The sequence below is a fragment of the Vigna umbellata genome, chromosome 9 (assembly GCF_029865625.1).
Source record: "Vigna umbellata cultivar VRB3 chromosome 9, Vumbellata_1.0, whole genome shotgun sequence".
Classification (NCBI taxonomy): Eukaryota; Viridiplantae; Streptophyta; class Magnoliopsida; order Fabales; family Fabaceae; genus Vigna; species Vigna umbellata.
Genome location: NC_142173.1, coordinates 40,329,815 through 40,345,142, shown reverse-complemented (window position 1 = coordinate 40,345,142; position 15,328 = coordinate 40,329,815). Strand labels below are relative to the sequence as shown.

General features: G+C 31.3%; 3 protein-coding genes across 5 annotated transcripts; 2 read left to right on the top strand and 1 right to left on the bottom strand.

Moving 5' to 3' along the window:
* Positions 1-2,251: 2,251 nt before the first annotated feature.
* Positions 2,252-6,263, top strand: LOC124836801 (NAC domain-containing protein 54). The gene is made up of 3 exons (XM_047312009.2): positions 2,252-2,538; positions 3,101-3,378; positions 5,651-6,263. The coding sequence occupies exons 1-3, from the start codon at positions 2,382-2,384 to the stop codon at positions 5,927-5,929; spliced, it is 714 nt and encodes a 237-aa protein (XP_047167965.2). The 5' UTR covers positions 2,252-2,381; the 3' UTR covers positions 5,930-6,263.
* A 106-nt stretch (positions 6,264-6,369) lies between these two features.
* On the bottom strand, positions 6,370-10,997 carry LOC124836800 (uncharacterized). Of its 3 annotated transcripts, none has more exons than XR_015781965.1 (9): positions 10,732-10,996; positions 10,503-10,601; positions 10,044-10,374; positions 9,582-9,716; positions 9,261-9,346; positions 7,961-8,066; positions 7,772-7,873; positions 6,805-6,909; positions 6,370-6,718 (listed from the first exon to the last, which is right to left on the bottom strand). XR_015781965.1 is itself a non-coding variant. In XM_088098293.1 (9 exons), exons 1-8 carry the CDS (start codon positions 10,941-10,943, stop codon positions 6,827-6,829), a joined length of 1,110 nt encoding a protein of 369 aa, XP_087954419.1. In that variant the 5' UTR covers positions 10,944-10,997; the 3' UTR covers positions 6,370-6,718; positions 6,805-6,826. The 3 variants fall into 3 exon arrangements, 1 of the variants encoding a protein (XP_087954419.1); XR_015781964.1 differs by having other exon boundaries at positions 6,805-6,895; positions 10,732-10,995; XM_088098293.1 differs by having other exon boundaries at positions 6,805-6,895; positions 7,802-7,873; positions 10,732-10,997.
* Positions 10,998-12,889: 1,892 nt separating this feature from the next.
* Positions 12,890-15,297, top strand: LOC124836798 (uncharacterized). Its single transcript, XM_047312000.2, has 4 exons — positions 12,890-13,211; positions 14,212-14,280; positions 14,427-14,533; positions 15,039-15,297. Exons 1-4 carry the CDS (start codon positions 12,902-12,904, stop codon positions 15,126-15,128), a joined length of 576 nt encoding a protein of 191 aa, XP_047167956.1. The 5' UTR covers positions 12,890-12,901; the 3' UTR covers positions 15,129-15,297.
* The last annotated feature ends 31 nt before the right edge of the window (positions 15,298-15,328 follow it).

Here is a 15,328-nt window from a genome sequence, read left to right as displayed (position 1 = left end):
GGATGAATTATGTGGTGAGAGGAGCAGGAGGTCCTGGTCTATGTGCCGGTTTTGGACATAGTGAGGGGATTAACCTTGTGAATGGTATGAAGTATTTTGAAAGTGTATTTGTAAAAAGAAGTAGAAGTCATTACAAGTGCATAACCTCCCGTGACCGCTCATCAACGTATCATCCGGATGAGTGTCTATTGGGTATTGTGGTGTCTATTGGGTATTGTGAGACGAGTGTCTAATAGGAATTGTGGTATGAGAGTGTCGAACATAATTATTATATGATGTTTATATCAAGGTAATTATGCATGATTTATAAATGATTTGTTGCATGTTAGCTCACCCTACTTGTTTGTGTTTGTTTTGTGTTTGGGTATGTGCGATGATCGTATAATTCGTTATACGGGAGCAGATGAAGGAATGTCGTCTGATCCAATGCCAATGAAGAGAGAGACAGAAGAATAAGCTAGAAGAATTCGAATTATATTTATGAGTTTATAGTTGAAATCTGAGTTTAAAACATGTGTAGACATATATTAACTATGAATTTATAAGTGTGAGATTACGGGATATTACCGTAAATGTAATGTTACAATATATAAATTATGAATTATCCAGTGTGAGATATTGGGATGTTACAGTTGTGTGGTACTAAAGATAAGTCACTTAAAACAATTATACCACACTTAAACAATGAAAATCCAGTGTTGTTTATGTATGTCGAATAGTCTCGTATAGTTCAGGAATTGAGATCATAATTTGAATATTTTTTCATCTTTTTACTTTGTGAGACACTTTTTTAATTCCATTTAGACCTATATCGAGAATGCTAATTTTAAAATAAATGAGTGATTGTCCTTCTTCGATCCTTATTGTCCGTCTAGAGACTAAAGACGTTCTTGAAGTAATCTCCTAGTTCTTACAAAACGGAGACAGTAGATCAATTTATAGAATTTCTTTTTGGCACATTTCACTCACAAAATTAAAGGGACATAATATTAATGTTATCTCTTCAATAACTCAAGTGTTTACAAGTGAGAATCTTGTAAGTTATGTTATGTAAGATGTAACACAAGACAGATACTCACAATTCAAAAAATCATTCTCCTCTATCTGAAATTTAGGAATTGACTATTTTGGTGATTTGTTTTGTTATTTCAAGTTGAATGTTGATTGTATTGTTATTCATAAGTGTATGCTTATAATATTATTTATAAACCTTATAATATATTATTTATATTTTAATCCTTTAAAATTACTTTTAATATGCATAAAAATGCCTATATAATACACGTGTAAGAAGCGCATGTCTATGTAAAGTTTTACACTCTATCTTGAAAACTATTAAATAAGAGATGAACATAAGTTTATATATACATAAAATTCATCTATGGGTAAGAGTTTTCTCGAGTGATACCAAAAACAAATCCGTGAAGGTTTGACCTATAGAGGACAATAATAAATAGTGAATTAACTCATATTACAAGGTCACTTTCAATTCAAAACTTTAAAATAATAGGTTTATGGATATTTTCCTTATATATTATTCTTAAATATTTTTATTCAATAGAACTTCCAACTTACCCTGAATTCTTATACTCAGCGTATTAGTTCTAGTTCTTTTTTCTGTTTTTTCAAACAATATCGTATGAAAGTTTAAGCTCAAAGAAAATTGCATTTTATAGGAGAAAGATATGAGTTAAACTATGAAATAGAAGGATACCATGCATCAATGTATGACTCATCCGGAAAACTAAAAAGAATGAGCTTTTATGAAATTAATTTAACTGTTTGAAGCAACATCACACAGCTGTTTTGAGGAATAACATTTAATATTCAAATAAACAACGACAGGGACAGGGTGTGATGCAAAGGTTGTAGTTTATTATTATTAGTAGCAGTATTTGAATTGCTACATTGATTAATTTAATATATATCAACTTATCTTCTGCTTCTAAAAAGTGTGTTTGTCTGCTTTCTATTACGGATTGGCTGATGAAGATACAATTAATTAGTGGACGTTTCACGTTAATTTGAAGTCTAAAGATCCCTCACTCACTCCATAGGCTTCTTTTGCCACAAAATGTTCTCACAAAAGAAAGGAAAAGGGTCATCAATTAAACTATATTAAGGAAAGAAAAGGATTAAGGAGGATATTTGTATGATGTAAATGGAAGTACCTACATACAAGGAAGTATATATTATCAGTGATAGGGGAAAGGCTTGTATCAAACGTTATGCCAGAATCTGTAAAATCTGTAAAAGAAAAAGAGAAAAAAACTCAAAGATAAGGAACTTTGGTTCCTTTTGGTCTGTTTATAAGCAATGATGGTTGTGATGAGTGAAAACACTTTAGCAGAAGCTACAACAAGAAGAGAAGAAGAGAAAAAATGTCACCGGTTGGATTACCACCAGGCTTTAGGTTCCATCCAACCGATGAAGAGCTTGTCAACTACTATCTCAAGAGGAAGATCAATGGCCAAGAAATTGAACTTGATATCATTCCTGAAGTTGATCTCTACAAATGTGAACCTTGGGAATTAGCAGGTTTTCTTCTCTTTAACTACCCTTCAATGCAATTCTTCCAAATACTTTGTTTCTCCTACTTGTCATTCATCCATTTATATCTCATAATACTTGGCTTGCACATTCACATTTTGTGTGAACAATGAAATTTAAAACCTTGTGTAAACTACTCAGCCTCTTCATCACTATGTTGATCCTGGTGGATATACAGTAGACCCTTTATCTAGTTCCAACATTTAGCTATCTGATAGGTAATATATATGGAAAAACTACCACCAAAATAGTACCTAACTTGAAATATCTTTGATGGACCATGCATGTACCTACTTACTACTTAGTGACATTCTTCTTTGTTGAGAAGTAGATTTTAAACTTAACCTTATAAAATCAACTTCTAAAATGAAGTTTGTACTAATTTAATCCATAATGGGATCTCCAACATTCTTCGTATATATATGAATAGTCTTATTAGGCAAGGGCTATCAATCTGATGCACTGTATATGGCCTAAATTTTCAGTGAGGCAAAGTTGTTCAACTGATAGACTGATTTTGGAACATTTTTTGTTGTTTTTGCATGGTTAGAGAAATCATTTTTACCCAGTAGAGATCCAGAGTGGTACTTTTTTGGACCCCGGGATAGGAAATACCCGAATGGGTTTAGAACAAATAGAGCAACTCGTGCAGGGTACTGGAAGTCCACTGGAAAAGATAGGAAAGTTTCCTGCCAAAGCAGACCCATTGGCATGAAGAAGACTTTGGTGTACTATAGAGGCAGAGCTCCTCAAGGAATCAGAACTGATTGGGTAATGCATGAGTATCGCCTTGATGACAAAGAGTGTGAAGACACCACTGGATTACAGGTATGTGTGTACATATATATATATATATATATATATATATATATATATATATATATATATATATATATATATATCAACCTATATTAAAATATCAACAATGATACATACACATTTTAACAGTATAATAACTTCATGTTTATCTTTTATATCTTTCTTTATGACACATTTATTAAGTTATCAATATCACATTATCATCTTTTCTTATGTAAGCTTTCTATCACATAATATTATTTCAGTATCTCACATTGTTATCATTTTCACCTCTGAGTATCTCTCATAGTGTATGCACACCGGCATTTGTATTCAAAATATGTAACTATTAGCACCATAAAGTAAAGCTCTCAATGCCTACTCATATTCAAAAGTGATTAAAATAAGACAAAAGAACAGTAACCCTGTAGCCACGGCAGACCTATTATACAAAACCAGTAGCAATTCAAATGTAAGATACATTAAAATAATATTTGAAGAATGATAAAGTCCTTCTTGCACTTATTTTAATGTTATCTTGAGTATTTCGCTAGTTATGCTTATTGAATTGCTTGTTGGCTTTTTAGGTGTACCAGTAGCTTTTTACTCTGATTCAGTAATTGTTATCAGTTTTCATAATCAAGTGATATTAGCTTGCTTTAGTTTTAAAATGGCTATGCATTAGCAATCATGCAACTTATATAGTCACTCAGTCATGTCATGTACACATTTACAATGTAGTCAAAACTCCTTTTATGAAATCAATAGTTAACCACTTTAAATTTTTTTGACTTCTAAGTTACTGCAATCAATGGAGTGAAATAAGTTAGGAACTGAAGACGATTTAGGGTGGTATGAGTGTGGGGAATTAGTAAGTTACACCTTCCAAATTAGCTTTACAAGTCACATCTTAGAAAAGTAAATGTTTTTGTTGTCTTTAAAACTAGCCTATGGTACCCACCTGACCCTTTACCTACTTTCAGAAGTCTCTTTTGTTTGTGTGTGAAGTATGCACACTTGTCATCACATATTTGAACCAAAAAGCAAGAAGTTCGATGCTTAAGGGAGTGACAAAAGCATTTTTCATTGATTATTTTCAGCTCCTCTTTTACACCAAAGACAAGGAGCAAAAAAATAGATAAGCTTTAGTTCCATATTCCCATGATGATCACTTCATCAGAGTCACACTAGGAACACAGTGAGAATAAAACTTGAAACTGTAGAAAAAATTGAAGTAGATAAGACATTGTACATATTTGGACAGTAGAAGAACGTGAAAATTGCATGGCGTGCATGGAAAGCCTTCACTTTTGTAGGAGCTTTATTCCTCCTCTCTCTCATGTTATTACTTTATGTTTGTTTATTGTAGGTACTCTATAAACGTATGGCTGACATATTCTTTACTTGTGTTACTCTAATACCTCTAAAATGACAAAGTTCTAGTGCTCCTTGTCCTTTATATTATTGCATGTACAATATAATATAGTGTAATGTAATGAGACAAAACTACTATCCTCTTTATTATCCCTATCCCTTCTTCATTAAAATTCTTTAGTTATCTGTTCAACCTTCCAACCCTGATCTACAATTATTAGATTCTATGTAAGCCATGAAGGCTTCTGCATCTCAAAAAGCAGCAACCATTCTCCCATCACTTTCATTCTGTGTCGGTCACTTTTTACTTTATTCCTAAACACCAAAACTGACAAATGGGTACTACACTATACCCCAGAAAATTTACAAATAATTAAGATAATAAAAAGGAGAGGGATGGTACCAGTCAATTGTACCAACCAAGTATTCGTTGTAAGTAAACTAATATCTATGCCAGAATGTGCCAATTCAGGTAGGTCATGGTGATTATGGCAAGGAATTTAGCAATGAAGTTAGCATCTATAATATGTTCACCCTTTTAGTAACCACAAAAGTCTCCACTTGATTAGGACACAGTAGCAGCATTTTTAATATTCTTAATAAGAAACAAGGACAGAACATTTAGCACTCTTTGAATCTTTGTGCCACTGCTTGTTCAGAGGTTTTCTTTTAAGGTTTTAACCTCCACCACATTGTGTAGATCTGGTTAGGCCTCAATTTTTGACTACACTGCTTTTGTTGATCATTTCAAATGTAGGTAATAAAAAGACCTAAAGCAATTATTGGTAGGAAAATCCTACACTATCCTTGTGTGTTACTTTAGGCTGCATTAATTTATATGTATCCAAAAGAGAAAAGTGACACCAACAAAAGTCCAAATGAAGTTCCTTTAGCACACTAGTTAACTATATTAATAACTACCTTGCAGGATACTTATGCATTGTGCCGGGTGTTCAAGAAAAATGGAATCTGTTCTGAGATTGAAGAGCAAGGACAATGTAGTATATCACTCATTGAGAGCTGCCAAACCATGATTAATGAGTGTGATACCATGTCTCCTGACATACCAGGCGCATCATCATCATGCTTGGAAGAGGAAGACAAAGATGATTCATGGATGCAGTTCATTACAGAAGATGCATGGTATTCTTCTAATGCAGCTATGGTTGGTGGTGAAGAACTCTCACATGTTACATTTACAAACTAATATTTTGAAGACCTAATGGCAGGCCAGATTGGTGGTGAATAACTTGGGAGCCGGATATTAATATAAATATATATATATTTATATACATTTCATCATATAATAAAATATTTATACATTTTCCATATAACTGTTATTAAGAGATTTAACTTTTGCTTTTCTGATTATCATTATACTTAATTGGTGAGGATGGTTTGGTTTGTTTTTGGTTTGGTGGGCTTGTTAATTAGGATCATATTATTGCATTGATTTTATACATTTTTGTACTAACCTCTATCTCGAGGTGATCTGGGTGTTATTTGTGGAATAAATATAAATCACAACTCAAGTGTTAATTATTATTTTTATTGTTTTTCATTTGGAAGAAGGAATTCTATAAGTGAAAGGCAGTTAAGAGTATAATCAACTATGCTAATGCTAATGCCAAGTAACTTTGAAACCAATTGATCTCTAAAGAGTAACATTAAGAAAATTTTAGTCCAATGAAATTTTCAAATGATTGGAGAGACTATTCAAACATTGCTTTTGAATTACATAAAAAAAAAAAAAAAAAAAAACTCATTGATACCTAATTAATAGTCAAAAGAACTGCATAATAGAGTAATTAACAGAACTACCAAAACATTCCACATAACTTTGAAATTTGAGCAGTACACAGAAGATCATGTGTGACTGTAACTCCTTTATGTCTCCATGTCAAGTGCAAAAATCCAATCACACCTTTCACTGTTCAAATTCATCAGCTATTAACATGAAAAAGCTTGCATTTCAATGTCTACCACCTCCAAATTCCTAAGATGAGAAAAATATATCAGATACAAGTATATCTAACAAGAGTCACATAGAATATTCAATTAGCATTTTGATGAAGGAGAAACCTGAGAAATAGGCATGGTAACTTCATTCTCCACACCCCTCATGCTTATTTTGTCCTTTGTTCATTTTCAAGTTATGGTTCTTTATACAGAACTGCACAAATATCTCTAAAAGTAAAAATAAGAATAGCAAAGACAAGCTGTCAAAGAGAGAAAGAAGAAAAACTGTAACAGAATAAGCTGTAATATATGACTTGGTGAAGATGTTACAGGTATTCTGTTTTTGATTTTTCACTAATTATGGGACTTTATTCATCTCAGAATAGTTGAGTTTAATGTTTTAATTTTCTATAAACATTGTATGAACAAATTCTTATATTCAGTCTCTGAATATGTTAGATGTATACAATCTCAAGAAATCGAATACGGATAATCTTTCCCTAGTTACTTTTGAGAAAAGAAAAAATAAAATAAAATTCTACTCATAAAAATTAACTTGTGAATAAACTGATCTATATCTTTCTTTCTATATTAGATTTAATTTATAAACAGACTTGTTTCTTCTTTTTTTCTTAAACTTGAGAAGATGTTTATCTATACTAATTCTTATATAGATTTTTGGTTAATGCAATTGCAAGATCAAAGCTGTATAAACATGCAAAACAAGTTTTAAATCACCAATTTACTAATGGAATGAACTAAAATATCATGTTTGAGTTTCATCAGTAAAATTCTCTTTTAAATCAGCAAGTACTATCTTAATTGTCTACTCTAGAAGTTCTAAATATCCATCCTTAAAGAATTGAAATTTATTTATCAAGTTGATTTAACAAATCATTCTCTGATATAAAACTCTCAGTCCAATGAAAAGAATATTGTACTTGAAACAAATTAGGCCATATGATTATAGGACAGTAACTGAGGTTACTTCTGGTTAATACAGTGACTGATGAAAGTATGAAAACATTTCACATGGCTTTCAAATGTGAGCAGCATACAGAAGAACATCATATAAGAACTCCTTTGTCACCTCATGTCAAGTGCAAAAATCCAATCACACCTTCCATTGTTCAAACTTATCAGCTGTTAACATGAAAGAACCTGCATTTCGATGCCCACCACCTCCAAATTCCTAATAGAAGAGAAAAAGATCTTAACTACGAGTATAACCAATAAGAGTTGCAAAAAGATTCAATTAGCAATTTGATAAAAGGAAAACCTGAGTGATAGGTGTTGTATCTTCGTTCTTCTCACTCCTCAGACTGATTTTTAGCAGTTGGTCATTTTCAAGCTCTGGTACTTTATACACAACTGCACCAATACCTCTACAAGTAAAAATAAAACTAAGATCAGATATCAATTCCTTGATTATGTTCTGATTCTCCAATAATTAAGGACACCCATATTAACCTATTTCTTTTTGTATGGTGGCTATGAGTTATAGTCTATACATTGTATAAACAACTATGTATTTAGAGTGTAAGAGTATCAAAAGATGGTATGCAATAAAATACACACACATAAGTCCAAGATCACAAGATACATTAACATGTAAGACAAGTTTTACAGTACCATATTAACTATTAAATATAGTGAAAAAACTATGTATTGGATTAATCTCCTTGTGTAGAAAATACATATAACATTTGGGTTAAGCCCAAAATATAAATAAAAAAAAATACATATAATATTTGAGTTAAGCCCAAAATATAAATAAAAAATAATAACAAAGTAGCAGTAGAAGATAAGTAAGTTCCGGGTAAAGAAGGAGAGATAAGTTAAAGAAATATACAAAAATTATAGAAATTAAGGAAAGATAAACAAATCACTTGGGAATTGCAGATATTGAAAATCCTTTTGCTGTCATATAAATTAATTCATAAATTCAAGTACATGCCAAACCAGGCAAGTCTACTAGTATAAGTAGTTACTAAGATGAATTATATAGACTTTGGTACCATATCAAATTTTATCTTAAAACCAAATTGTATTAAAGTGAAATTGTCCAATATTATATATATATATATATATATATATATATATATATATATGTATGTATGTATATGTATGTATGTATATATATAAATAAATCAGGTTTCAAGACTTGAGCATGAGATGTGGGACTTCTCAACACGTATCACTAACCTTTTGTTCACTTGAATGGATTTGGGGGAGAGTGATTGAGTGGATTTGGAGATAAATTTTGTTGTTGTTTATTTCAGTGAATTTGGAGGTAAGTGAGAGTGAATTTGGAAGCAACGTTTGTGAGAATTAGTGTAGGATTTGATTGATGTGACAAATTAAAAAAATTTACTTCCAAATTCACTCTCACTTACCTCCAAATTCACTGAAATAAACAACAAAAAAATTTATCTTCAAATCCTCTCAAATTCATTCAATCACTCTCCCCCAAATCCATTCAAGTGAACAAAGCTTAAAAGAGATTTTTGAATGAGTAGAAGGGAGAAAAACATCAGTATGATTTAATTAATAGTAACAAGAAACTAAAATGAACAAACCTCAACTTCATTTCCTTGCTTTTAATAGCTAATTGATGTCCCAATTCACTTCTTAACTGTGAAAGAGTAGTATCTGCATTGACAGCCTACAAAATACAAATGATTGAAAATAACAAGATTCTGGTTAGTTCTCTCCTAATCAAGAGAGGTGTAGAAAACACAACTAAGGCTCAATATAAGTATTAAAAATTAGCACCAATTCATTAGTAACCAAAAACTGCAAATGGATGGTTTAAAGAAATTTAACTGCAAAACCAAGGAATAGAGTGGAAGTAGAGGAATAAATAGTGAGATCTCAAAAGAAGGAAACATCAATCGTACCAGGCAATGACCAAATGCACCATTCCCGAGGGCAATTTCATATGACTTGCTGAGACAATCATCAATTAATTTTTGCTTCAGTGATAAGCTTAGCATACCTCTACTAATGATAGTATTCGAGTCTAGTGAAAGCAACTGCCATTATATACAAAATTGTCAGTTATTTCAACTATTTATACAAATGACTTATCACTCTATCTTGGTGGCAACATATAAATACGAAAACATAGAACTATCACTCTTAATGAGGCAGGGAAAATTAAGCAGAATAACGTAGAATCACCACAATGATCTCATGGGCAAATTTACAGGACAAAACAAAGGAGTAAAAGAACATCTTCATGCACTTAGCAACTCCTCAATGTGCTTGTTCAAATTAGAGAACACAGACTCAAATATTCAAAGTCTAATGATAAACCAGAAAAGTTTAGAAAACAATGCAAGACTCAGAAATCAGATTACCTGGTCAAACAACGAAGGATTTTTCCTGGCATCAAATTCAATGTTCAAATCCTTCAAACCACTGCTGAAAGCTTTGCTGTTCTGGAGTCTCCACCTCCAGAGGTCCCCATCTTCAACATACAGAAAAAGTTGCCTGGCACGCTCAAATTCATCAAGCACTGAGGAGTGTTTTACTGCAATATCAGGACTCAAAAGCTTATCTTTGAAGTAATCAAATGCAATAGTAGCCCCACTCCTCTCCATGTCAATAACCTTAACCACATTCTCACCAAGTGAATCATCATTCCCCAACCTCTCAAGGGCAGTCTTGTGATGGTCCAAAACAATCACCCTACACCCAAGAAAAAACTCAATCGTATTATACTTACAAAGATAACTCGAACCTATTCTACGGACAAAAATACAAAAAATTTAAAAACTGCATCTTTTACAAGAAAAACAGAAAACAAAGCAAAGAACCTTTGAACTTTGGTAGAGACTTCCTCAATAAAACCATCCGGCCCCACAAAATCTAGGAGGTAAAGATCACCGATTTCATTCAGAGGAAGATCTTGAACCCTGAAAATTTCAATCAAAACAAAAAAATACATGCACATAAATTAAAAGGAATAGCAATAGCATAAACGGCAGAACAATGATTGGTAGCAGAATGAATACAAATACTGATACTGCTGAATGAGGCAAAAACCTGATGGGGTTGTAAACAGTGTTGGTAAAGAAAAGAGGGGAGAATAAGGAAGTGGCCTTGAAGTAAAGGTGTGCAGCAAGGGCAGCAAAAGCACCATCAGGACAAGGGTAGTGGTAGAGTACTGCAGGTGAACACTGATCGTTAGCCTTCTTCTTCAAACCCATGGTTATGGCATTGGAGATGTTGTGCAGTTTGGGTTGCGACATCATCATTGTGCAAGTTCTGTTCTTTTAAATGTAACATCATTGAATCATGTCTTTTGAGTCAGGGCAAGCTGTCACAGTTTGAGATTTTAACCGCACAAGAAGCAGTTATTATCCAATCATGGCTGTTGTTTAACTTAGATTTTGAAATTAAGTGTTTGATAAAATTGAGGTATTTTTATGGCCAGGATTGTCTGCAGTGTATGTATATTTATTGAACCTTTATATTTATTGATTACAATATATTCAAGGAAGTTGATAAGATAAATTCAGTTAAATTTAATAAGATAAATAAATTCAGATAGGTTTAATTTAAGAGGGCACAAAGATAGGGAAAGAGATAGAATTATATAAATTACTATTATTTAGATAAATTTTATTTCGAGAAGATATTTTTAGATTTCTTTTTTATTTTTCATTTCTCACTCTATCAATTACAAATAAATATTAAATCATTATTTTGTAATACGGAAATTAAGGTTAATTTTGACTTAGACATTGAGAGGCGCAAAGTAAGTTTTATTACAGACTGGAAAAATAATTGGGAAATTACTACGTTTTAGTAATATATTCTGTAAATTTAATTAATAATTGATTGAGTTTTATCATAATATTTTTAAAAGTTATATGTACGATAATTTTTATTGTTATTAGGGTTAAAATATTTACGTCTGTAGTGTTTAAAAAGTTAACTATTTATTGTTAATATTAAGTAAAATGAGTATTATAAAATTTGTATTATTTCAATTCTTTTAAAGTTTAAAATATATTTTAAATTCTTATTGGTAATAATGATCGAGCAAGAGCTGACAATGAGTGAATTGTAAAACTAAAAATAATTTTAATTATAGGTATAATTAGCATTACATTAAAACCTCCTTTTTCATTTTTATTATAGAAAATTAAGTTAATTAAAAATAATAATTTAAATTAAATAGATAGTAATTTAAAATATTAAAATAGAAAAATAATTATTTAATTTAAAAATAATTAAATTTAAATTAACAATCATTTAAAAATAATAATTTAAATTAAATACATAGTAATTTAAAAGATTAAAATAGAAAATTAATTATTTTAATTTAAAAATAATTAAATTTAAATTAACAATCATTTAAATGGTAAAGATATAAATATATTTCAACAAGGTGATCAGCTAAATTCGGTTAAATTTAAGTAAAATAAATAAATTTAGTCAGATTTAACTTAAGAGACACTAGAATGGAAAAGAGATATACAGTTATATAAATTATTATTATTTGGTGATATATTTTATTCCCAAAAGATATGTTTTAGATTTCTTTTAATTTTTCACTTTAACTCCATTAATTACAAATAAAAATTAAAATTAAAAGTCTTGTTTTTTAATATGGAAATTAAAGTTAATTTTGACTTAAACATTGAGAAGCACAAAGTAAGTTTTATTTATTTATTTTTTCAGGTCATTACTAAATGGAAAAATAATTGAAAAATTACTACGTTTTAGTAATATGTTCTGTAAATTTAATTAACAATTTATTGAGTTTCATCATAACGTTTTAAAAGTTATATGTAAGATATTTTTATTGTTACCCTAATCATTTGATATATTTCAACTTAAATAGAAATTTAGAATATTGTTTAATATGTAATAAAAATTTAATATTATTGAGTTAAAAAATATATTAATTCAATTTTTAAAGTTTAACACCAAAATATATATATATATATATATATATATATATATATCTATATATATATATATCTATATATATATATAAAATTAGAATAGGGAAGAAGTTTAATTTGTTTCAAAGTTTACAAACTAAAACTGCATTTAACCGTTTTAAAAACTATGGGATTAAGTTAGTAATTACGGCGGTGCAGGTAGTAAAAGCTCACGCATAAACTTTCCGGGTCAAAACCTGGTTTGGTCCAGCCCATATAAACTACAACATTTGTTTAGCATTGCTGAGGAAACAGTTGCAATGGCAAACATGGTCTTTGTTGGTGTTAAGGTTGCTGCTGTTTCTCTACCACCATTACCCATTACAAACAAAGCTCTAACTTTTAGTTTCACCCAGAAGAGACACTTCCTTCTCCTGAATTGCTCCCGAACCAATAACAGAACATTGTCTTTCTCTTCTTCCTTCTCAATTTCATCATCTCCCCTCACAAACAAGGGTGGTTGTTCTGTGTTGGCTTGTCTCCCTCCTGCTTCGTCTGAATCCTCAACCTCATCATCTTCCACTGCTAAACCCTCTTCCACTTTCCCTTCAACTAAGCTTTATGTCAGTGGTTAGCTACTCTTACTCTTCTCCCTTTTCTCACACTTCTGTTTTTCTTATCCAAATTTATGTACGAGTGATAAGTTTTCAGCTTTTTCTTTTTTACTTTTTTGGGTCTCCCTCCTGTTGGGTGCTTGTGTTGATGAACAACAGCAGTTTTATCTGTTGTTACTAGTGGAAACTTTGATTGAAAAAGGGTCTTACTTTACTTTTTTAGTGAGAGTTAGGTTCATTATGGAGAATGCTTCCCTCATTTCACTGAAAAACGATGGTTTTATTACATGTGAATTTTAGCATTGGAAGCATCCAGAATCTTGTCTAGTGTTGCAATGGTGGTGCCATCATTGTTTAACCGTATATGATATTAGGAGCAAAAGGGATAGTGCTACGGATTTGATCTGCGAAAGAATGACTGTCGATGGCATTTTTTGTTAGTACTATTGTGGATTTGACTTTGAGCATAAATGTTTTGCTATGCAGAAGAGTTTGATGCAATAGTGGAAGAAAGAAGGTGACCAATATCTCTAGCTTCAATTCAGTGTCCACACCTTATTGTTTAACTTTTATGGATAAAGAAAGAGGAATGATGTTAAGAGACAATTTATATGAATTCTTCTGCTAGAATAATGTTTTTAGTTTCAACTGTTAACTGATCTACGTGTCTATTTAATTATGTTTAGTTCTTTGTACAAATTTTTAAAATGCGGTTACTGTCTAGCAAATATGCTTTTTTCATCTTGTAACCAACATTAAGCTAGGCATTTTGTTGAAACCTTTTTGCAAACTGTGTAACCATTCATCTGTGTAGGGCACCTTGATGTGCCTTATATACTAGCTATGATTGCTCTTGATTCAATGGTCATTTGCCATATGTTGTTGCTAAAGTCTACAGATTGTATCCCTTACTTCTTACGCATATTAGGATGAATTCTTGCTATTTGTTATGAATTTCTTGGATATTTGATTTTATGTCAATTTTGGACAACAACTTTATTTCTTGTTCTTTTCAGGGTTATCATTTCGTACCACTGAAGAAAGTTTGCGAAATGCTTTTAAGAATTTTGGTCAACTCGTGGAAGGTAGGAAAATGATGATATTTTCCTCTTTGTCAATTATGTTTTTTGACTAAAATTTAGGGTGTAGTATCTGTTAGTGATTTGCCAGTTCTTATCAATTTGTTGGTAACACTTTCTACTTCTAAAATATTTGCTTAACTTTACAACAGTCAAGCTGGTGATGGATAGAATTGCAAATAGACCAAGAGGGTTTGCTTTTCTTCGTTACGCAACTGAAGAAGAATCTCAGAAGGCTATTGAGGGAATGCATGGAAAGGTATGATGCCATTTGGTTTATTGCTGTTGTTAAATTGTTGTCATGTTCTGCGTTAATTCATTGAATAAATTCTATGATGCCTCCAAGGCTTATCTTGGCCACAGCGGTGGATTTTAAATTTTTTTAAAGTGAATGAATTAGAATATAACCATGATTGCATTTATGTAGCAAACTAATCTAGAAACTAGATTGAGCTCTCCTAGTGAGAACAGAGTCAAAGCAGCAATATTTATGAAGCATCTTATTGTTTAAGTGTGAAGATTTGTAACAGATTTTTAACTCGGAAAACTCAAGATACTATCCACTGAAACTGTCAAAGGATCACTAGAAAACCAAATCCTTTAAACCAGCACTGGAACTGTTGTGCTCCCTTTGATTGTGGCTCTAAATTGTTGTATTATCTTGAATGTCAGTTATTCATTATTTCCCTATTTGCTATCTTTAATTAACAGAAAAAAGTTTTAAACTTTGCTGGATACTGACAAGAAAGAAACCACTTTTTCAGTTTTTGGATGGTAGGGTCATATTTGTGGAAGTTGCCAAACCGAGATCAGAGCTACCGCAGCGGAACAGGCAAGGCACAAGATTGTTGTAATACGAAGAACCAAAGTTTGTTCATTTTGGTGTGCAATAAGAACTATTGCTGCAGTGTACTTGACACTTTATATAAAAATACTCTGATCATGAAACTTTGTTGGCTCCCTCCTACCTCCCCAACTGAGGCTGCAGTGGAACTCATTTATAAACCAACTGTCATTTCATTACCGGGCTCTATATTATCAGAATTGATTAGTA